At 35.3% G+C, this 21247-nt stretch overlaps 1 protein-coding gene across 1 annotated transcript in view; it reads left to right on the top strand.

Annotated features, from left to right (window-relative positions):
- Positions 1-21247, top strand: part of prss12 (serine protease 12) — a 91348-nt gene that overhangs the window by 10681 nt on the left and 59420 nt on the right. Inside the window, exons 4-7 of the mRNA XM_056453484.1 lie at positions 78-228; positions 8505-8683; positions 11209-11350; positions 13347-13543. Of these exons, the coding sequence (XP_056309459.1) occupies positions 78-228; positions 8505-8683; positions 11209-11350; positions 13347-13543 (669 nt within the window). The remainder of the gene's footprint in view (positions 1-77; positions 229-8504; positions 8684-11208; positions 11351-13346; positions 13544-21247) is intronic.

Here is a 21247-nt window from a genome sequence, read left to right as displayed (position 1 = left end):
TTACATAAATTCAGACACAATCACAACCTCAAATAAAAAAAAGAGAAAATAACCTGTGTGTTTGTGTCTGTGTGTAGCTTCAGTGTTTGTCCCAGTGCGTCTCTCTGGTGGTCCATCTGCATATGAGGGCAGAGTAGAGGTGTATCATGCAGGACAGTGGGGCACAGTGTGTGATGACCAATGGGATGATAACGACGCTGAGGTTGTCTGCAGGCAGCTAGGCTTAGGGTAAGACATATACACACATATTATTATTTTCATTTATTCATTTATTTTCTTTTCGGCTTAGTCCCTTTATTAATCAGGGGTTGCCACAGTGGAATGAACCGCCAACTTATACAGCATATGTTATACGCAGTGGATTCCCTTCCAGCTGCAACCCATCACTGGAAAACATCCATCCACATTCATTCACACACATACACTACGGCCAATTTATCTTACCCAATTCAAGCGATCGTGCTACCCATTGTGCCACTGTGACACCCCATTTTATTATAGTTGAACATAATATTAAGCTGGGCGGCACATTGGCTCAATGGTAAGCACTGTCGTCTCAAAGCAAGAAAATCACTGGTTCGAGTCCCGGCTGAACTAGTTGGTGTTTCTGTGTGGAGTTCTCCCCTTGTTCATGTGAGTTTCCTCCAGGTGCTCCGGTTTCCCCCACAATCCACAGACATGAGGTAAAGGTGACTTGAATAAGCTAAATTGGCCATAGTGTATGTGTGTGAATGTGAGAGTGTATGGGTGTTTCCCAATACTGGGTTGCAGCTAGAAGGGCATCCACTGTGTAAAACATATGCTGGAATAGTTGGCGGTTCATGCCGTTGTGGTGTTCCCTGAAGAATAAAAGGACTAATCCAAAGGAAAATTAATGAATGAACAATATTAAACATTCAGAAATTTTCCTTCGGCTTAGTCCCTTTATTCTTCAGGGAACACCCCTGCGGAATGCTAACTCCACACAGACATGCCAACTGACCCCGCCGGGGCTTAAACCAGCCACCTTCTTGCTGTGAGACAACAATGCTAACCCCTGAGCCACCGTGCTGCCACAATATTAAATATAATAGAATAAATAAGTAATATAAATTAAATTAAATCAATATTACATATATATATATATATATATATATATATATATATATATATATATATATAACAAATGAACACATATATTGTCATATTAATGTTGAATTTTAAAATATAGTCATAGTCAGTAAGCATAATGTAATACTACCTCTTGATGTGCTTTGTCTATAATTTTTTTCTATTTATGTCTATATATTGTGATATATATTTTACAGTGATTAAAAATTGACACCAGAGGCATGTCTAGTGAGGTAGAGCTTTATGTCTAGCAACAGCCCTGGTTGACACCATGGTTATATACCCAGGGATGTGATTATTCCGTATAAATACTGATTACCGTATTTTCAGAGCTCAATGGGGCGACCACCTGATTGATGGTTTCCGCCTTCATTGTTCCTCATTGTGCACAAGGAGCATTAACTGCTTCATTCCGGACGTCATTCAGGGGTAATGATATTGCGTAGTCCTATGTGCACGTATGAAGAAGCCGCTGACAATATGCAAGATTATGAAATCGATTTGAATGCGTGCACACTTTTTCCGCATTCAAATTTGCATGTCATGGCCACATGAGCTCTATGTACATTATAAATTAAGCCAGGGCACACATTTGTTATTATCCTCTGCAACTGCAAGTCATCTGTCTTGATGTCTTCATTTATTCAGTGCTTTAGCCTAGCTCCTGAAATGTAATAGCTGAAATTGTCAAGAAATTGTTTAGATGATAATACCAATTTATAAAAATATATTTTATTATTAATTAAACCTATTAAAAAGCAGGGACTACGCTGAGGGAAAGGGAAAGTGAAAGTGGGAGATGGGTGGGGGTCTCGTCTTCCTTCTGTTTTGTCCTCGGCTGATCACATACCTGATACCAAAAAGATCTTATCAGGCATATTTAGAACAAGAATCATTTTATGATATATTTAAAGACTTTGTTGGTATGTTCCACAAATCGCCAATGGTCAGTCATTGTACAGTGTCGGGGCGTTGGTCAACATCTTTCAGGATAGTTTGTTTGGTTCTCATCAGCCTCGCATTAGAGGGAGTTTGCTTGATTCAGCATGTAGAATCAGTGTCGGCTGTTGGTGAAAGAGCACTCTGATTGGCTGTTCACCTACAAATCAGAGTGCAAGATCAAAAACTGAAGTCAAGAGGGAACACAAAGTAATTACTCATAAGTTCTAAAAAAATACTTGCAAATGATATAGATTATTAGATTATCAGACATAGTTGCATAAACAGCAGAGTGACACGTAAGAATATAAATTTGTATATTCATATATTCACTAATGGTCAAGATGATTTGAAGTACCCGAATGAGCCTGCGTTATTAGTTTCAGTGGTTGTTATCTGGGAAAAACATACATTAGAGTGTGGTGACTGACGAATCAGAATCAAGTATTTCAGAGATCTGTGTAATGAGAAATATTGAGGATTACAATTTACTTGTATTTAACATTTTCATGTTTAAACAAATTACTATTATTAAATGCTAGTTTTAATTTGGGCACAGCCCCCCAAGTTTTGACTCTGCCCCTCATACTTTTAAATTCTTTATTTTTTTATTTAAATAAGTGATGAGATTAGATCTGTTCAGGTAATTAAAATCTCAGTAAATAACTAAGTGAGGTAAATATCTGGCATATCTACTACAGTTGCCATTGTAACATTACGGCTCTGGAGAATGGAGCTGAGGATCCAATGGCAGTGTCTTTATTGCAAAGAATGGTCAGGCGGGCAAGGGTCAATCACAGGAGCAAACAGAATCATTAATTAATTTATTTTCTTTTTGGCTTAGTCCCTTTATTATTCAGGGGTCGCCACAGCAGAATGAACCACCAACTTATCCCGCATATATGTTTTACACGGCGGATGCCCCTCCAGCTGCAAGCCAAGACTGGGAAACACCTATACACTCTTACATTCACACACATACACTACGGCCAATTTAGCTTATTCAGTTCACCTATACTGCATGTCTTTGGACTTGTGGGGGAAACTGGAGCACCCGTGCGAACATGGGGAGGACATACAAACTCAACATAGAAATGCTAACTGACCAAGCCAGGGCTCACACCAGCGACCTTCTTGCTTTGCGGCGATCGTTCTACCCACTGCGCCACCGTGATGCCCCGCAAACAGAATCATCAAGGGCAATTCAAAAAAGTCATCAAAAAGAGATCGGTACAGGTGGCTAACATCAAAATCAATATACAAAGCAAGGAATCAAACATAAAAAGGCAAGGAGAAATGCTTCGTGATGCAACATGTAAAACAACAAGACTCAGCAATGTCAATGTGTGTGTGTGTGTATGCTGTATAAATAGTCTCTGTAATGGGTCCTTGAGTGTGCGCATTTGTAACTGTGTGTATTTGCAATTAGTCGGGATCAGGAACTGGTGTGTGTGCGGTGCATGCTGGAAGTTGTAGTTCGTATATGTGGCAGATTTGTAGTTCTCCAGCGATCAGCAGTAGTTAGATTGCTGGTGACTCTAACAGGCATAGTAATGACAACCAAAGATATAAAAGGACAAAACAAAGAAATTTAAGTCTTTGTTGCCGTGGTACTGACATCATATGATGATGCACAGCATTCATGCATATGCTTGCTTGTCTTACCATACATTGTGAATGCAACTTGTGAGAGTAAACGAATGAATGAATGAATGAATGAATGCATTCAGACATGACTGTTGACACTACTGCGCTTTGTGTGTGGCATTACATTCCTGCTGTGTCCCATATGACAAAAAAAAACAACAACTTGAAATCTGATCTGTCTGAATGCACTGAATTGATTTCAAACCTGGATTGGTTTGAATTGCGTCAATCTAATTTAATCAAATTAGTTACAAACTGTTAATATTAAAATGTATAATTTTAGACAAAAATGTAATGAATTATTAATTAATTAGGAAAAATTAAAACAATACAAAAAGTAGCTAAATTAAATTATCTATAATTAATTAACAGTTGAGATTTAATTTAGAGTAATTTAATGTAAAAACAAATATAAGATTTAAATTATTTGTTGTTCTTAATTATTTTGTTATTATATGTTCATCTTTTATTAATTAACAGCAATACAAAAGCAAACCAATAAGAGCAAATGAGTCGTATGCCAAAGAAATCTGCCTGTCTAAACAAACCCATGGAGGCTTGACCTTGTTTCTTGGGAACAAACTGTCTATTTAGAGGAACACGGGGGCGTTTTTTTTATAACTGAAATGTCTGAAAATAAAAGGAAGATAGAGAAGAGGTAGGAGTGATAAACAGAGATACAGAAAGACAGGAGAAGAGTGTCTTCCCTGCATAAAAATGTGAAATATTTTGTTGGGAGGTTCCTGACACACAAAGCCAAAGTGTTCTCAGCAAGAAAAGTGAGTGTGTTCCAGACAGACAGAAAATGGAGATAATGAGAGGATGAGAGCCAGAGGAAGACAGATCGAGAGGGCAAAGAGGCGTAAAGGGTGATTTAGAGGGAGGAGAGGAATTAGAGAGGAACGGAAAGAGGGAATGGAAAGATCTAGATGTGAATCAGGTTGATTGTTTCAAGATTTTCGACTGTTATATGCTGACGGTTGTAACAAATGGTGCCCAAAAGTGAGCTCTGCAGGTGCGTTTGTATAATAATCGCTCATGTGAAGGGCTCTCCATTGAGCAGAAAAGCTCTTGTAGAATAAAACGTGTGGGTTCGTGCACATGTCAGAGACCGCAGTTCCACTTCATTTGCCTCTCAACCTTCACTGATTATTGACTGCTGAACGTTGTGCTTGATGGCCTTTTAATCACAGAGAGAATATAAAAAAGTGTATATAATCTCATAGCTGACTCTTAATGCAGCCCACTGGGATACTTATAACAACTTATAACACAGTCTGTTTTTCTTTTTTCTGTTATACAGTCTCATTTTCCCAATCAACGTGAAGGTTTCCAAATGAAAAAGTGGTTCTATGCTAACATTAACTTGAGAAATGTCAAATGCTGTAATATGCACGCTCAGTTTTAGTGAGGAAAAAAATTATACCACAGATAGTTCTGCCTACGTGTTTTATTATTATGATTAGCAATGTAAATGTAGGATAAGCAGAAAAATGCTTGGTTAAATAATCTAAATGTTTTACATTCAGAGTTTTTTTAATATATGGACTGTAGGAAAAACAGTTAGAAATCTTTAGCAAGCTTTAAAAAAAGATGACTTATGAAATTAACTATAAATTTACTCTAAAATAATATATGTAATGTGGTATTTCAATTTGTTCTCAAACCTGCACTTGTAACACAATGCATATAGGTAATTTGGCTCATTCCTGAAATATGATCCATACAGGGGTGTGTACTAAAATATAGCCCCTTCCAGAAGACATAATGCATTGTGTAAGATTTGTGCATCTTGATAGGTCGAACATTATTTTCATAATGATACAACAATCATAGGTCAGATCCCAGGATATTCTAATTTATCTGTCAAGAGAAGGGGTGCCTAAACTTTTTTTTAATAAGAGCCAAAAACCAAAGGAGGTGGGCCAAAGGTAAGTATACCAAACTATTACATTAAAGCTGCCATGGTAATTTCCTAATTTATTAATATTGAAAAATAAAGAGAAAAATACTTCAATCTTATTATACATTTTTTTACACTTTATAATAAACTTTTTACAATAAAAACATAAACAAACACATCTATAACACAATGGTGTTCAATGCTGAATACACAAGTCAAGCTGCACCTGCCTTTGTCTTGATTTCCCCATCAATGTCTTGTGTACTGTCCACTATCTTCAAGTATTCATTCATTCATTTATTCATTTTCTTTTCAGCTTAGTCCCTTTATTAATCTGCGGTCGCCACAGCGTAATGAACCGCCAACTTATCCAACATATGTTTTACAAAGCGGATGCCCTTCCAGCTGCAACCCATCCCTGAGAAACACCCATACACACTCATTAACACACATACACTACGTACAATTTTAGCTTACACAATTAACCTTACAGCGCATGACATTTGGACTTGTGGGGGAAACTGAAGCACCCAGAGGAAACCCAAGCGAACACCGGGAGAACATGCAAACTTCACATAGAAATGCCAACTGACCCAGCCGAAGCTCGAACCAGCGACCTTCATGCTTTGAGGCGATCGTGCTACCCACTGCGCAACTGTGACGCCCCATATGACAATATTTACATTTTAAAAATCTGATTCATGCACATTTAATTGAAACATTTAATTTCAGTTTACCTTTTTGTAGCTCAACAATTAAACAAACAAACAAACAAAAAGTTACTTTAAATTCTAAATGACAATCTCTGTTGAAGGCATTTGCCGCAACCTTCATTCTGAATTTCTTCTCAGATGGGATGGCGGGTCAAATTAAAGGTTACCAGGGGGCTAACTTTGGCCTGCGGGCCCTACTTTGGGCATCTCTGGTCAGGAGTGTAAATGTACATTTTGTGAACTGTAAATAAGGAAAATAGTGGGTGATTGCATTTCATGATGTTATGCCCACTAGAGGGCACATAACTTTAAAATGTAACTGCGTATTCAGAAAACAAAAGGACTGTTTTAACTGCTGTCACTCAGCCAAATAATGACTGTAAAAAGTAGCCAGAATTTAGAAAGTATGCTAAAGTATTACATAATCATCCAATCCGACAAATGGAGTTAGCAGAATTAAAATTTTTGATCCACTTCAGCCGGACTGCAGACATTTTAATATGTAATTTCAATAAGTTTTTAATAAGTACTTCTTATCACTTGGAAGTTTGGTCTGTCTGTCTGTCTGTCTGTCTGTCTGTCTGTTTGTCTGTCCGTCCATGTAAATATAAGCTGAGAATTATTTTTTTTTTTTGACTTTTTTGTCTTGTTCAAAATATATGTTTATCTTGGGATATGCCTTAGCCAATTCTTCACAAAAAAATTGGCTGTTTGAATAAAAGTAATATTAATAATAATATATCATATCAGCTTTGGTGCATTTCTCACTCCACTATTTACATTTGCACAACAGTTAATGCATTTCTCAAAACAATTAATTGTGCACATCATAGTAGCAGTTTCTCATTCCTTTCAACAAATTGCGAATGCTTTTGGACATGCATCAATTGCTTTCACACAACTCTCTGCTGTTTATAACATTATCCTTCGCTTATGTCCTGTCAGTCAAAATGAACTAAACTTGTGAATGCTGAATAGTCATTCCATATAAAACTAATAGTCCTCATTTCATTACTTGAGTCATTACATACAAAAATGCTGAACTAGTTATCAAAATCTGTCAAGCTAATTTCATAAAAAAATTTAAATCTTTTTTTTTTCCTGAAAATGTCTAAATTGAACAATTTCATGAATGATTACAGACCTATGTATGTTGTAGGTTCAGTTCCAATATGTTCTGCAGTATTGTTTACAGTTGTGCACAGCTCTACCCAAAGAAGGTTTATGTTTGTTGTAAAGGGTGTGTTTTTTCGCACAATGCTGTGAATATATTAGAATTGCAAAGAGGATATTGCATGTGCAGTAAAAATGTGAAACATATTCAGTGTCTTGTACTTAGACGCCTCACTAAATGCTGTGATGTCTAACTTTACTGAAGTTTTCAAATGGCTGTGCAAACAGTATATAATGCTGTCTTGAGCAATTTCAAAAGTGTCACCAAAATCTGACTTTTTTGCATTGAAAAAAATGTACAGAGTAAACTGTCATAAAGAAAACACGACAAAACCATTTGACTATCTTGTTCATAAACAATGGTGTCAGGACTTATCATTTTGATGACACTAACACTTCCATTGACATGAATACTTGCTTTTGACGAATGAGTTATCCATTTTGAGCAAGTGAAATGCTTTTGCAGGTTATCAACAAGGTTTTGCAGTTTGTACTAATTGTTTTGAGAAATGCAAAACAAACTGTTGTGCAGATGTTAATAGTGTTGTGAGAAATGCACCAAAGCCACTGAGAAAAACTGTAATTTACTATTCACTAACAAAGTAAGCATGCTTTTCTAAAGCATGACAAAATATTAATAAAACAGTTTGACATTATTTACTGCTTGTTTAGGTTATAGCCTGAGTTTTTTTTATTTAGCGTGAGAAGAATCTCATTCAGCTCATTTAAACTGATAATATGCAACAATATGTTGGAATCTTCTAGAGGAGCTTAGCAGGAAGTCTTTACAGCTTTTCACAGTGACCTGCTGAGAGACAAGCAACTCACTCTGACTTCATAATGACTAAATAAATGAAGCATGAGACTGTAAATCAGTTGGAAAAATCATCTCGTGGGACGCTAGCTTTAACCTTTAGCTGAAATATTTCATTGTTTTACTTTCTTCGAGGAATATCAGTGATTTAAATTTCATACTGACGTCCTGGTGTTTTGTATTATTTTGTGATTTATGTGTACAGTGGCATTGCGAAGGCTTGGGTGGGAGCTTATTTCGGCGCAGGCTCGGGGCGTGTGTTTTTGGATGAGGTGAGCTGCACAGGAAATGAGCTTTCGATAGAGCAGTGTCCAAAAACTGCCTGGGGGGAGCATAACTGTGACCACACAGAGGATGCTGGAGTATCCTGTGTACCACTAACAGGTATAAACACACTTCTGGCACATTATATATTCAATGTGTAAGTTTTAAAGCAGAGTGCCTTATGTTAAATGAAAATAAAATCAAATTCTATTCAGTTCTGTTAATGAAAACACTGACAGTGTTTGTTGAAGTGCTTTTTGCGGGCATGATGTTGCATAGTTTGGAAAAATGAACTCAATGGTAATGGTTTATACCAGGGATCACCAAACTTGTTCCTGGAGGTCCGGTGTCCTGCAGATTTTAGCTCCAACCCTAATCAAACACACCTGAACAAGCTAATCAAGGTCTTACTAGGTATACTTGAAACACCCAGGCAGGTGTGTTGAGGCAAGTTGGAGCTAAACCCTGCAGAGCACCGGACCTCCAGGAACAAAATTGGTGACACCTGGTTTATACTTAAGTATATTTATTTTAATATACTTAATATAAACTAAATATGTTATTTTAAGGACTTGAGTAGATCTATAGAAGTCATTCCACAATCACATTTATTGTTGTATAATATATTGTGACATATTTATAAATACATTGACAAGCACTTATGATAAAGTAAAATTTATCTAAATGTCAATATTATAACTTTTTAAAAAATATTTTTAGTATGTTTCTTAAGTTTCACTTTAAAAATAATGTAAAAATTAAACAAACAATAAAAAAATGTGTGCAGTTTATACATATATATGTACAGTTGAAGTCAGAATTATTTGCCCCCGTTTATTTTTTTCCCCAATTTCTGTTTAAAAGAGAGATGATTTGTTCAACACATTTCTAAACACAATAGTTTTAATAACTCATCTCTAATAACTGATTTATTTTATCTTTGCCATGATGACAGTACATAATATTTTACTAGATCTTCTTCAAGACACTTCTATACAGCTTAAAGTGACATTTAAAGACTTAACTAGGTTAATTAGGTTAACTAGGCAGGTTAGGGTAATTATGCAAGTTATTGTAGAAAGATAGTTTGTTCTGTAGACTATCGAAATAATTGCTTATAGGGGTTAATATTTTTGACCTTAAAATGGATTTAAAAAAATTAAAAACTGCTTTTATTCTAAGCGAAATAAAACAAATAAGACTTTCTCCAGAAGAAAAAATATTATCAAACATACTGTGAAAATGTCCTTGCTCTATTAAACATCAAATGGGGAAAATATTAAAAAAAGAAAAAAAAAAAAAAAAGGGCAGCTAATAATTCTGACTTTACTGTATATGGGGAAAATAATATTTTCTACTCTCATTCTTTCTGAAATATTGTTTTTTACGAGGTGGGTCCTGTGCCTCATTTTCAAAACAATCTGTTGTCTAATATCTTTAAACTAATATTTTCTTGTCACGTGATCTAGCATGTTACAGTTTTTCTCAGCCGCTTTGGAATATTTCTCAGATCAGTGAAATTTGCAAAACAGTAAGCGCATTTCTCAAAAAAGCGCTTACAAATAGCAAAACACCATGTATTAGCTGCGAAAGCCAGTCTCTTGGTTCATCTCTCAAAGCTAAATTTCTGTGTCGATGAATGTGTCAGTGCTGTCAGAATGACAAATCCTTGTGTCATTGTGTACTGATACGACAGCCAAATTACTTAGTCATGGTGTCAAAATAACTGTTCTGGAGAGGTGTTCTGTTGTAAACTATTGCTTTTTTTCTTTTTCTTTTTTTTGCTGTTTGTACTGTAATTTGTTGACAATGTGATACAGAAAGGAAAAGACAGCACTGCATACAAGAAAGAAAAAACAAAAGTAGGAATGTGAACATAGGACAATCTGCTTTGAGATGCACCTTCATTAGAAAAAGTCAAGATTCACCTGGGAGAAATGTACCAATTGTAGACAGATTTTTAAAAAAAGTCTAATGGAAAAGTGTAGAAAATGCATTATGACAAAATAATATGACAACTTCTTCAGCCATTTTGGATGTAAAGACTTATGCCATGAACAAGTGATTAAATGCTTTGGAGGGTGAGACTATTCAACAGAGATCAAAATAATACATTTTGATCAACATGACATAAGCAATTTATAATGTAAGAAGCATCAGAGAATTGCACATAACCATTTGCATGGATGTACAAAAGCATTTAAAACTTTTTCAATCGAATGAGAAACTGCATTTCTGATGTGCACAAGTGACACACTGATCTGAAGATGGAACAGGTAGTTTTGAGAATTTCAATTTTGAGAAATGTACCAAATGGACTGAGAAAAACTGTAAAAATAAATGTTCACTTATTCCTGATGTTGTTCCTGACTGTTAGAACCTGGCGTGCTAACTCAAAACATATTTTTCTCTTCAATTTGTCCTGTTTATCAGTAGACATAAGTGCACATAAACTGATTGTGATTATAATTCATAAGACTCAGTGATTATAATTTGTTCTATTTGTTTTTAACACGACACAATCCCATGTGTCGTTCATGTCCTGAATAGGCAAGCGACTGAATGGTAGTGTTTTAATAGTACATAGACCTTTGTAGTTTGTTGATGTATACCTGGTGTAAACATATTCGGTTTCTCTCCCTCAGATGGTGCAGTGCGTCTGGTTGGAGGTGTGAAGGGTTATGAAGGGAGACTGGAGGTCCATTACAGAGGACAGTGGGGGACTGTGTGTGATGATGGCTGGACACAGATCAACACACAGGTCGTCTGCAGGCAGCTGGGTTTCAGGTAATACAAACAAATAAAAAAATATCCCTTGGATTGCTTTGTTTGTGAAACTCCTGAAAAAGGAGAGAAACAAACAGTGGGTAAAGACTTCAATTCAATTCATCTTCATTTGTATAGCGCGTTTACAATGTAGATTGTGTCAAAGCAGCTTAACATAAAGGTTCGGTAACATTTTATAATAAACAATATAACACACTATGAACCATTTGTTAAGCATTAGCGAATAGTGAATTCATTATCTGTTAAGTATTAACTCTACATTAATAAACATTAGTAAGCAGTTTATTACTGCAGCTACAAATGCTGTATTCTTGACTTACAACCACATTTATAATGTGCTTAATGGCTGTACTTTCATACTTTGTTAATGATTTATTTTTTATTACTAAATTAAGTATTGCATTATTTACAAACCAGTTATTTAAGCATAGTTGGTTGTTTTTTAAGATCATTCAGAATAAGTTAGTTAATGATTAGTAAACTATTAAAATTAACATTTATAATTCTTTTTATTCAGGCAGATACTAATAGTTCATTTGCATCTTAATAAATGCTTTATTAACTCAACTTCATCCAGTTTTGTGACCTAATCTAAAGTGAGGACTGTTTATGCTTTATAAATCCCTTATAAATGACAATTAAAGTCTCAGTTAAACTTTAAACAGGAAAAAAAAGAACATAAACGACTTTATTCATACCTATTCGTTTAAAGATACACAAATGAAACTGTATAAAACATTTTTTTTTTTGCAATCTTATCTAAAATAAAATTACTGCACAGTTTAAACATTGCATCCTATTATATTGTTATTATTATATTGTTGTTGTTTTATCCAATTTTATGTCATATTTTGACACTTATGTTATTCAGCAATGTTTAAACCTCACAGTAATTTTACTTTTTAGATAAGATTGCAAATATTATTGTTCATTTGATAATGAGCCTTTAATTGTCATTTATAAGGCATTTATAAAGCATAAATAGTCCTCACTTTAGATTAGGTCACAAAACTAATTGAAGTTGAGTTAATAAAGCATTTATTAACATAGATAGTAACCATTACTATATGCCTGAATAATAAGATATATAAATGTTAATTTCAATAGTTTATCATTTACTAACTGATTCGGAATGATCTATAAAACCCAACTACTCCTCAATACAAATGCTTTGTTAATAATGCAATACTGAATTTAGTAATGAAAAATCAATTCAAATCAAATCAGTTACAAATTATGAAAGTGCGATTATTAAGCATATTATAAATGTGGTTGTAAGTCAAGAATAGAGCATTTGTAGCTGCAGTTATAAACTGCTTATTAACATTTATAATTATAACGTTTCATTAACGAGTTAATGCTTAACAAATAATGAATTCAGTATTTACTAATGCTTAGCAAATGATTCATAGTGTGTAGTTATTATAAAGTGTTACCAAAGGTTCTAGTAAATTGAAACTGTGTCAGTTCAGTTTTCAGAGTTCAGTGTAGTTTAATTTTCACTGCTGAAAGTCCAAACACTGAAGAGCAAATCCATCGATGCGCAGCTCCACAAATCTCAAACCAAGCAAGCCAGTGGCGAGAGCGGTGAGGAACAAACTTCACCAATTGACGAAAGTGAAGAAGAAAAAAACTCAAGAGAAACCAGGCTCAGTTGTGCACGACATTTCTCCTCTGGCCGAACTTCTTGTGCAGACTTTGATAACTTAAACTAACCTAATTAACGAACATTAATATTTGGTATAATCCACTGTATTTTGCTGTTCACTCATTATATGAGCATTCATTCAGTCATGTTACTGGAGTATTAGATCTTTTAAGCTTTTGTTCATTTTTGATCCATTTTTGTTATGAAAATAACTCTGGTTAATCCAATGGTTTCCTTTTTACAGTGTAGACACAAGACTAAGAAATTTTTCAACTCTAATCTGTAGATTAATTTACAATATATCATGTGCATATTATTGACTTTGTTAATAGTATTGTGTTGATACAGGTCAGGGGAGAGCGTGTCAGCAGGGCGGTTCGGGAAAGCGGCGGGTCCTGTTCTCTTGGATGATGTGCGCTGTACTGGAAAAGAGCCCACTGTCACACACTGCAGCCGAAGGGGTTGGTTTAAACACGACTGCACTCACAGACAAGATGTAGCCATTGTGTGCAGCCCCCAACGCTCCAGACATGGAGTGCCTAACAGTAAGTGCTCTGAAACACACACACACACACAAACATACACACTTTAACAAAGCCTTACACGTTCCCCCTTTAGAGAAACAGAAACAATCCAAACACTGAGGGAAACACATTTCACAGCCATAAATCCGACAAGTATTACTTATGACCAGATATTGTTTGAACGTTCTGGAAATATTAGCATTCTGGTGTTTCTCTCTCAAGACTTGTTTATTCTGATCTTTACATCTTCTGACAGAAGTTTTATTCCACTGTGTGAAGATATTAAATTTCAATTGATATTACTATGAAATTAAATAGTTATTATGGAACCAAAGCTGACATTAGACTTACTTGTATTTCGGTATAATATTGGCTTATATTAGATAGATAGATAGATAGATAGATAGATAGATAGATAGATAGATAGATAGATAGATAGATAGATAGATAGATAGATAGATAGATAGATAGATAGATAGATAGATAGATAGATAGATAGATAGATAGATAGATAGATAGATAGATAGATAGATAGATAAATAGATATTATTGTGAGAGCTAAAACTAACATTTAAAACAGTTCATGTAACTGCCCTGAGAATGTTATTATGGTAACAGATTTTAATTATTGTGGAAATTAATGTTTCAGATTTTTTAATTTCATTTCAATGGGCATCATCAGTATATTAATAACACATAACAATGTAATAAGAATATTGATGTACAGTATTATGGCTGAAAGTCTTAATTAGTTACAAAGTACACTATTTTTAATCAATGTAAATGTTCACCATGTTCACCAAATGTAGACACTAACACATAATGTCAATTCATAAATATAATCATATAATGGAATTGGTATAATTTGCCAGGTTTACAGTTTTTTACAGACGCTAGGACACATTTCTTTATACTTAGGTCACTTTTGCAAAACTCTTTACACAGTGAGCACAATAGAAGTCTATGTGGGCTAAACTGAGGATCAATTTTCGTTGTTTTGGCACAAAATGCGTTCAATGACTACATCTCTCAAATTTCATGAATTCTTTTCTCACTCAGTCACAACAACTGCCAAAAATCTTTGTAGGTAAAGGACATTTTGCACATGCGTAGATACTGTTATCAAAACTGTTTCAACTCATGTTCAAAACAATAAGCAAAATTCAACCGCAATATTTTATTGTAACATATTTCAAATCTAAAAATGCAGTTTAACCAGCCAGATTAGCATTACTATTGTATCTGTATCCGTGAATGGTGTGTATTAGAAATTCTTGTATTTTGAAATTACTTAGTGCAAAAAAATAAATAAATAAACAACAAAATATTGACGAATTCTGTATCATGTCTGATTCATTCCAGTAACATATATTGCAGTTATAAACAATATATAATATATTATAAACAGAGATGTGTCCTTGTTTTACACAAGAAAACACAGTGTAGTGATATATGTTGTTAGTGTTTTTAGGTCATTGTTTTGTGGGTGACAATGTGTGTTTGTCGGCTGTCAACCTTTGCTAGTGTTCTGGAAGAATGGCTTTATTTGAGATCTGAATATAGTGTTTTGGTAGTTGTAGTGCACTTTGAATGTGAAATGAACTGCTTTGCCAAGCTGAAATTCGGTTAGGAGAATTGTGTGAAGAGTTTTGCAAAAGTGACCTAAGAATTGAGAAATGTGTCCTAGCGTCTGTAAAAAACTGTAATAATACTTAACAATATGTTTTTTATTTGAAATTATAAAAAAAAATATTGTAATCAACTACAGAATCTCACTGGCACTACTGACTAACCCTATATACATTTCTGGAGAGCGCAAATTATGTAGCCAGAAATACGTATGGCTGCATTTCGGCTTTAAAACGAACGCTACGAGGTGGTACGACACCATTTCTTTTCATGCTAGCAGCTTAATGCTTAACTCTGTTTGGATGGCTTTTACTAGTGGCTCACTATGTACGTTAGGGGACTAGAGATGCAGAGAGGAGTTTGACAGGGTTCCAGTCCAGCAAAGAACGCTCACAGTCAGTCAGTCAGTCAGTCAAAGAATCAGTCGCAATCTAAAAAAGCAAACACAGCGGCCTCTTGTGGATTTGTGAAAACAAAAACTGCAAAAAAGCGTACCTTCTGGGACATATTTGGTGCACTCCAGAAATGTATATAGGGCTGTGTTTTTAGAATGAGCCTGGGTTGCTTACTGGAAGTAGTAGGTCATCTGGATACTTCTCACCTACTATTTTTCAATTACTGTGAATTCAGACATTCTACTTGGCTCACATGCTGTTTTTCACATATTATATAGTAGGAAGTATTTGATTTCAGACACCACATATGTTTCTGATACATGAGCTTATATACTTTTCTATGAGGACTTTAGAGTTATGATGACTGTTATTGGTTGGCGTGGTGATGTCTCCACACCTGTAAACCATGTGGCAGAATAGGTAGTGTATTTACACCTTTTACACAATCATAAAACCTGAATATTTCCCCCTGAGAAGCTCTGTCTGTAAGCTGAATGTTACATTACACACATTACTGCATATATATATATATATATATATATATATATATATATATATATATATATATATATATATATATATATATATATATATATATATATATATATATATATGTAAGCAAAATCCACATAGAGAGAAATGATCTGACAGACTTTTACTAGAAAGAATTCTCTGAAACCTCATTAAGAGCTTTGGTTTAGCAAGATGTATTAACCATCTCAAGACTTGCGACAGACGAGTTCTGCTCATGGTCAGAGGGCATGAAGTCAGACGTTTAACAAGTGCAGCTGCCATTAAACTTATCATGCCTGACTCTTGCTGAGTTTCATAAAGAGCTGATGATTTTACCTGACCCAGACAGACACACAATTACACACAGTACAAATGTAAAAACACTCCAATACATCAAATCCCCTTCATTTTCATGATTTCAGTTCTAACCTAGACTGTTGAAATTAATTTATGTTTAATGTAATATAAATATAAACATTTTAAATGAAACTATGCTATTTAGTAAAAACATTTTAAAAACATAATTACTGTAATAATAATATTAATTTAGACGTTTTATAATAAAACTATAATTACAAAAAATAAATTCAGGAAGCATTAATATTAAAACAATGTAAAAGTAATTGATTTTGTTAATAAAAATGATATACACACAGGCACGCACACACACACAATGCTAAACTCACCAAGACTTCTCACAGCATCTACATATTGTTGACTTTATGGAGATTGGATGATCTCCTAATATCCTTATTTGTAAATACAGATTGGTATTAAAGTGTCTACTAAGTGAACAAATGTAACTGTTAATGCAATAGAACAAAGTTTTAGCACAAAACTTTTCTTAATCTTATCAGTTTTAGGGCTCTATCATACACCCCGCACATTAAGATGCAAGATGTGTTTGGCACGATTTGTTGCTATTTTCAGACCAGCGCAAGCCTAATTTTCATGTTTTGTGCCACGTTGTTTAAATAGCAAATCTATTTGTGCCACTTTGTGGACTCATGGGTGTGCTGGTCTGAAAAGAAGTTGTGTTAAGGCGCATTGTTGGCGCCTTGCTATTTTGAGAAACTAAAACAAACCACACAGTTGACCAACTAAAAGCAGGTCTAAGCGCACAGCACGTTTAGTTATGCGCCTATGCAGGTCCAAACACTTACACATTGCTTAATACACACAGGATGTACAGCAAATATATTCACACAAAAAAATAAACTAAAGGTTTTAAATGTTACAAAAATTATTATTTTCTACATAAATATAAAAACCTCTGCCTCCATGCCTTCTTCATCTCGGGGGGCTTTTTCGGTTTATTCATGACAATTTGCAGTTGTACAATGTTATTATCAGCAGTATTATTGATTATATGCATATTTATATGTTTTAATAAAAATAAGTTTAGATTTGTCTTCCTGTTGGGTTTTGGAGACATCTGCATAACAATATGGGGCATAAGAATAAGACGTGTGTATTTATATTACTCAGTTTTTTGACCACACTTCGTTATTATTGTTCGTTTATTCATTTGCTGGAAATTAGAACTGAATTTAGAAATAGTGTTGAAACAAATCTTTGTGCGTAACATGCTAAATAGTTGTGCGTACAACACAGTTTCCTTATCCACGAAAGTAAACGAGTAAAGTAAGGAGTAAAAGGAAAGTAAAGAGAAAGTAAAGAGGCCAACTGAAGGAGGCTCGTTCTGCAGATGGTTTGTTTAACTGTTTTCTTGCTAGTGAAGCGTTCGGTTATTCCACTAACAAAGTCCGTCATGTAAATAGCAAATGCGCCATGTCGCGACACAACTGACTCTTAAAGAGAATGGGAGATGAGACTCTGATTGGTTTATTCTCAAAACACACCCATAACTCATTAAGAGAATAAGCTCAACCCTGTTAGACCATGCGCCATCGTGCAGAGCGTATTTTTCCATCCTTAAAATAGCAAAAGTTGATTCAGACACGCCAATAATGCTTTTGCGCCCTGCTCTTTAGACTATTTGCCTAGATCGTTTAAGTAGAGCCCTTAGTGTTTGATTTTCACAAAATAATAGACTGACAGATCTATAGGGATACAAGTCCACAACTTTTCTACTTTAGTATCAGTTAATTTAATACTCAAACTAATAGAATTTTTATTTTACAGTGGGGTCCACCATTCATGTGTTTCACTGAATGAAAGGTTCTGAAATAACATTACCCTCACATTATTCTGCTGCTTTTCTCTTCCTCGCTTTGTTTTCTTCTATTTCCCCTCCATCCCAGAACTCTTTTGTAAAATTCAGCAGACAGAGAAAGAGAATGAATGTGTGTGTAATAGATCTTTGAGGGCAGCAGGCCAGTCAGAGTGTGAATAACAGAATGAGTGACAACACTGCAACTGGGAAACGGTGAGGAGTATGTCACTTCTACAATCACACACACACACGCACACGCACACGCACACACACACACACACACACACACACACACGCACGCACGCACACACACACACACACACACACACACACACACACACACACACACACACACACACACACACACTAGGAACTATTGTTTGTGTGTAAATGCCCTGCTGAGGTCTTTTTCCTGGACTTTCTGGCAGATTTAACTTTATTGACTTTGGACAGAGCAGTCAATGTTTTCAAGAGACTCACTACAGATGAGATTTCCCTGTTTAATTCATTTTACACAAAGGGAATCAAACGAGTGTGGTTTTCTGTGTGTATAAATGAAAGGCTAAAGTAGTTCTTAGTATTCTCATCAAGCACCCATTTCAACATTATACAGAGTGGAGATAGCGGTTAAATAGGGTGTGTCAGATAATCAAGAAATTGCAAGCAGGTGCCAGATTAACACCAATAACCGGGAGGATCTGAAAATGTTCTTTAAATATTTTTACTGTTCATTTTCAAATATTTCATTTATGATTTTATACTGTGCTATAATATAGAATCAGGCTCATTCTTAAAACGTACCTCTTTATACATTTCTTGAGGCCCCCAATTACGTTTCAGGAGCTACTTTTTTTTGCAGTTTTGTGAATCCACCAAAGGGTGCTGTGTATGCTTTTTGAGATCTCCAAATTTTTTTCGCGAGTGCCATTTGCGCCTGCTGTCCTCACGTAAATCCACCAGAGGCTGCTGTCGACTGAGGGTGCTTTCACACCTGCCTTATTTAGTTCGGTTGAATCGTACTAGAGTTCTTTTTACCTCTTGGTGCGGTTCGTTTGGGCAGGTGTGAATGTAGCAATCGTACTCAAGTGTGCACCAAAAACGGACCAAAAAAGCTTCAAGGAGGTCTCGGTATGCTTTTAAACGAACCCTGGAGTGGTTAGTTTGTGGTGAGAATATGATCCGAACTAAAACAGACACAATCGCAAAAGGTACTGCACCTTTTTGGACTAATCCAGCTGCCGTAGGCCGATGCGTCATGCATTATGTAATGTGGAGGAAAAATATTTGTTGACAGCGCTTTGCCAACAATTTTAAACAGAGAGGGAGAGGGGGTGAAAAACATTAACTGATGGATCGTTGGTAATATTTCCGGAAGATGACCATGTCGCAGTTTAGATAAATTAATTCACGCCTCCTCCTGAAGTGACTTGCGATCCACCTTCGCCATTTGCAATGCGTTAAAACATTGTTTTCCAGCCGCAGCCGCACTTCATTCTCGAAATGTATAGTTTGTCTAAAGTGATGTTTACAAACTATATAATATATTATGAGCAGTCAGCTGAGTCATGCCTCCATAGTCAAAAGCGACATTTTGCGTCAACAGGTGTTTGTTACCTTGCGGGAGTTCCACTGGCATTTTCCCGCACGTTAATTCTGACCAATCGAAAAGCAGTTTAGGAAATATGTTCAATAACATCTGGCCAATGAGGGATGTGGATTTTGTCAGATGACTGCATTTTAGTTCTTTTTAACTGGTTTGGACCAAAGCAATCAGTGTGGTGTAAAAACGACCCAAAGATGGCAGAAAATGCTACAATGTATTATTTATTACCCTTGATCCGGACCAAATAAAGCAAACTACAGATGTGAAAGCACCCTGAGTGTTTGTCTGACTAAATGACTGACTGACTGACTGACTGACTGACTGATCGATCGACTGACCCACCCTCCTCCTTCCCTAAACCCAACCAATTGTATTGATTGACCAACCAACAATTTTCAAAAGTAATCCAGAAAAAGAAAAGCCCTCGTCTGATTTTTACCACGTTTTCAGATTTACCACATTCTCACCCTGTTATTTACTTGTAATTAAATTTTTGGATGCTGTTTTGGTCAAACCTGCTTTTTAAAACCACTCTTTACTGCACTCGAACCCGATCATCGGGGTCGACTCCTCTCTGCGCCTCAAGTCCGCCGAGGATATGTCGAGCGAACGGGACAAACTGGTAACAGCAGGAAAGCCGTCCATATGGAGATAAGTGGTCAGCTGGTAAGCGCGAAAAGAAACGGTGTCATACCGCCCCGTATCGTTTATTTTAAAAATGAAATGCGTATACGTAGCTCTGGCTACATAATTTGCGAGCTCCAGAAACTTATATAGGGCTGTTTTCAGAATAAGCCTATGTTGTATAGAATATATGTAACTCACTTATTACTTAAATACTTAAATTGCTTTGCTTAGGATAACTCTAAATAAGACAAAGGAGTGTCTCAGTTTATAAAATTTAGGACACACATGCATAAATTTGCATTAAAGACTCATTTAACAGTTTACATGTCGACACCTTAGAATTATAAGGTTCTATCTGACCTTTTTTTCAAAATTAAGTTATTGACATATTCTTATTAAATGACAACTTATTTACATTATGGGATGTTTTTTTAAGTTGTTTACATTTTAAGACTTTTTATTTAAAAAACAAACTTTACACACATACTGTTGCTATAAGAATCTTTAAAACTCAAAACCTCAAATTCAGTCAGACCGTAGATAAAACCTTATAATTCCAAGGTAACGATGTGTCTGTTGCTTTATTACAAATGCACACTGAAAATTTCACTATATACATGTTAAACTAACAAAACCTACTTTAACAGACCTTATGCCACCTTTGGGGTGGCACTGAATAAACTAGAGTATATATCTACTAAGCATATGCTCACTGGCCACTTTATTAGGTACTATTAGGTACTTAGCAGCAGCTCATTGCATTTAGGAATGTAGACATGATT

This window comes from Danio aesculapii, chromosome 1 (genome assembly GCF_903798145.1).
Source record: "Danio aesculapii chromosome 1, fDanAes4.1, whole genome shotgun sequence".
Lineage (NCBI taxonomy): Eukaryota > Metazoa > Chordata > Actinopteri > Cypriniformes > Danionidae > Danio > Danio aesculapii.
This window is presented reverse-complemented; position numbering and strand designations above follow the sequence as displayed.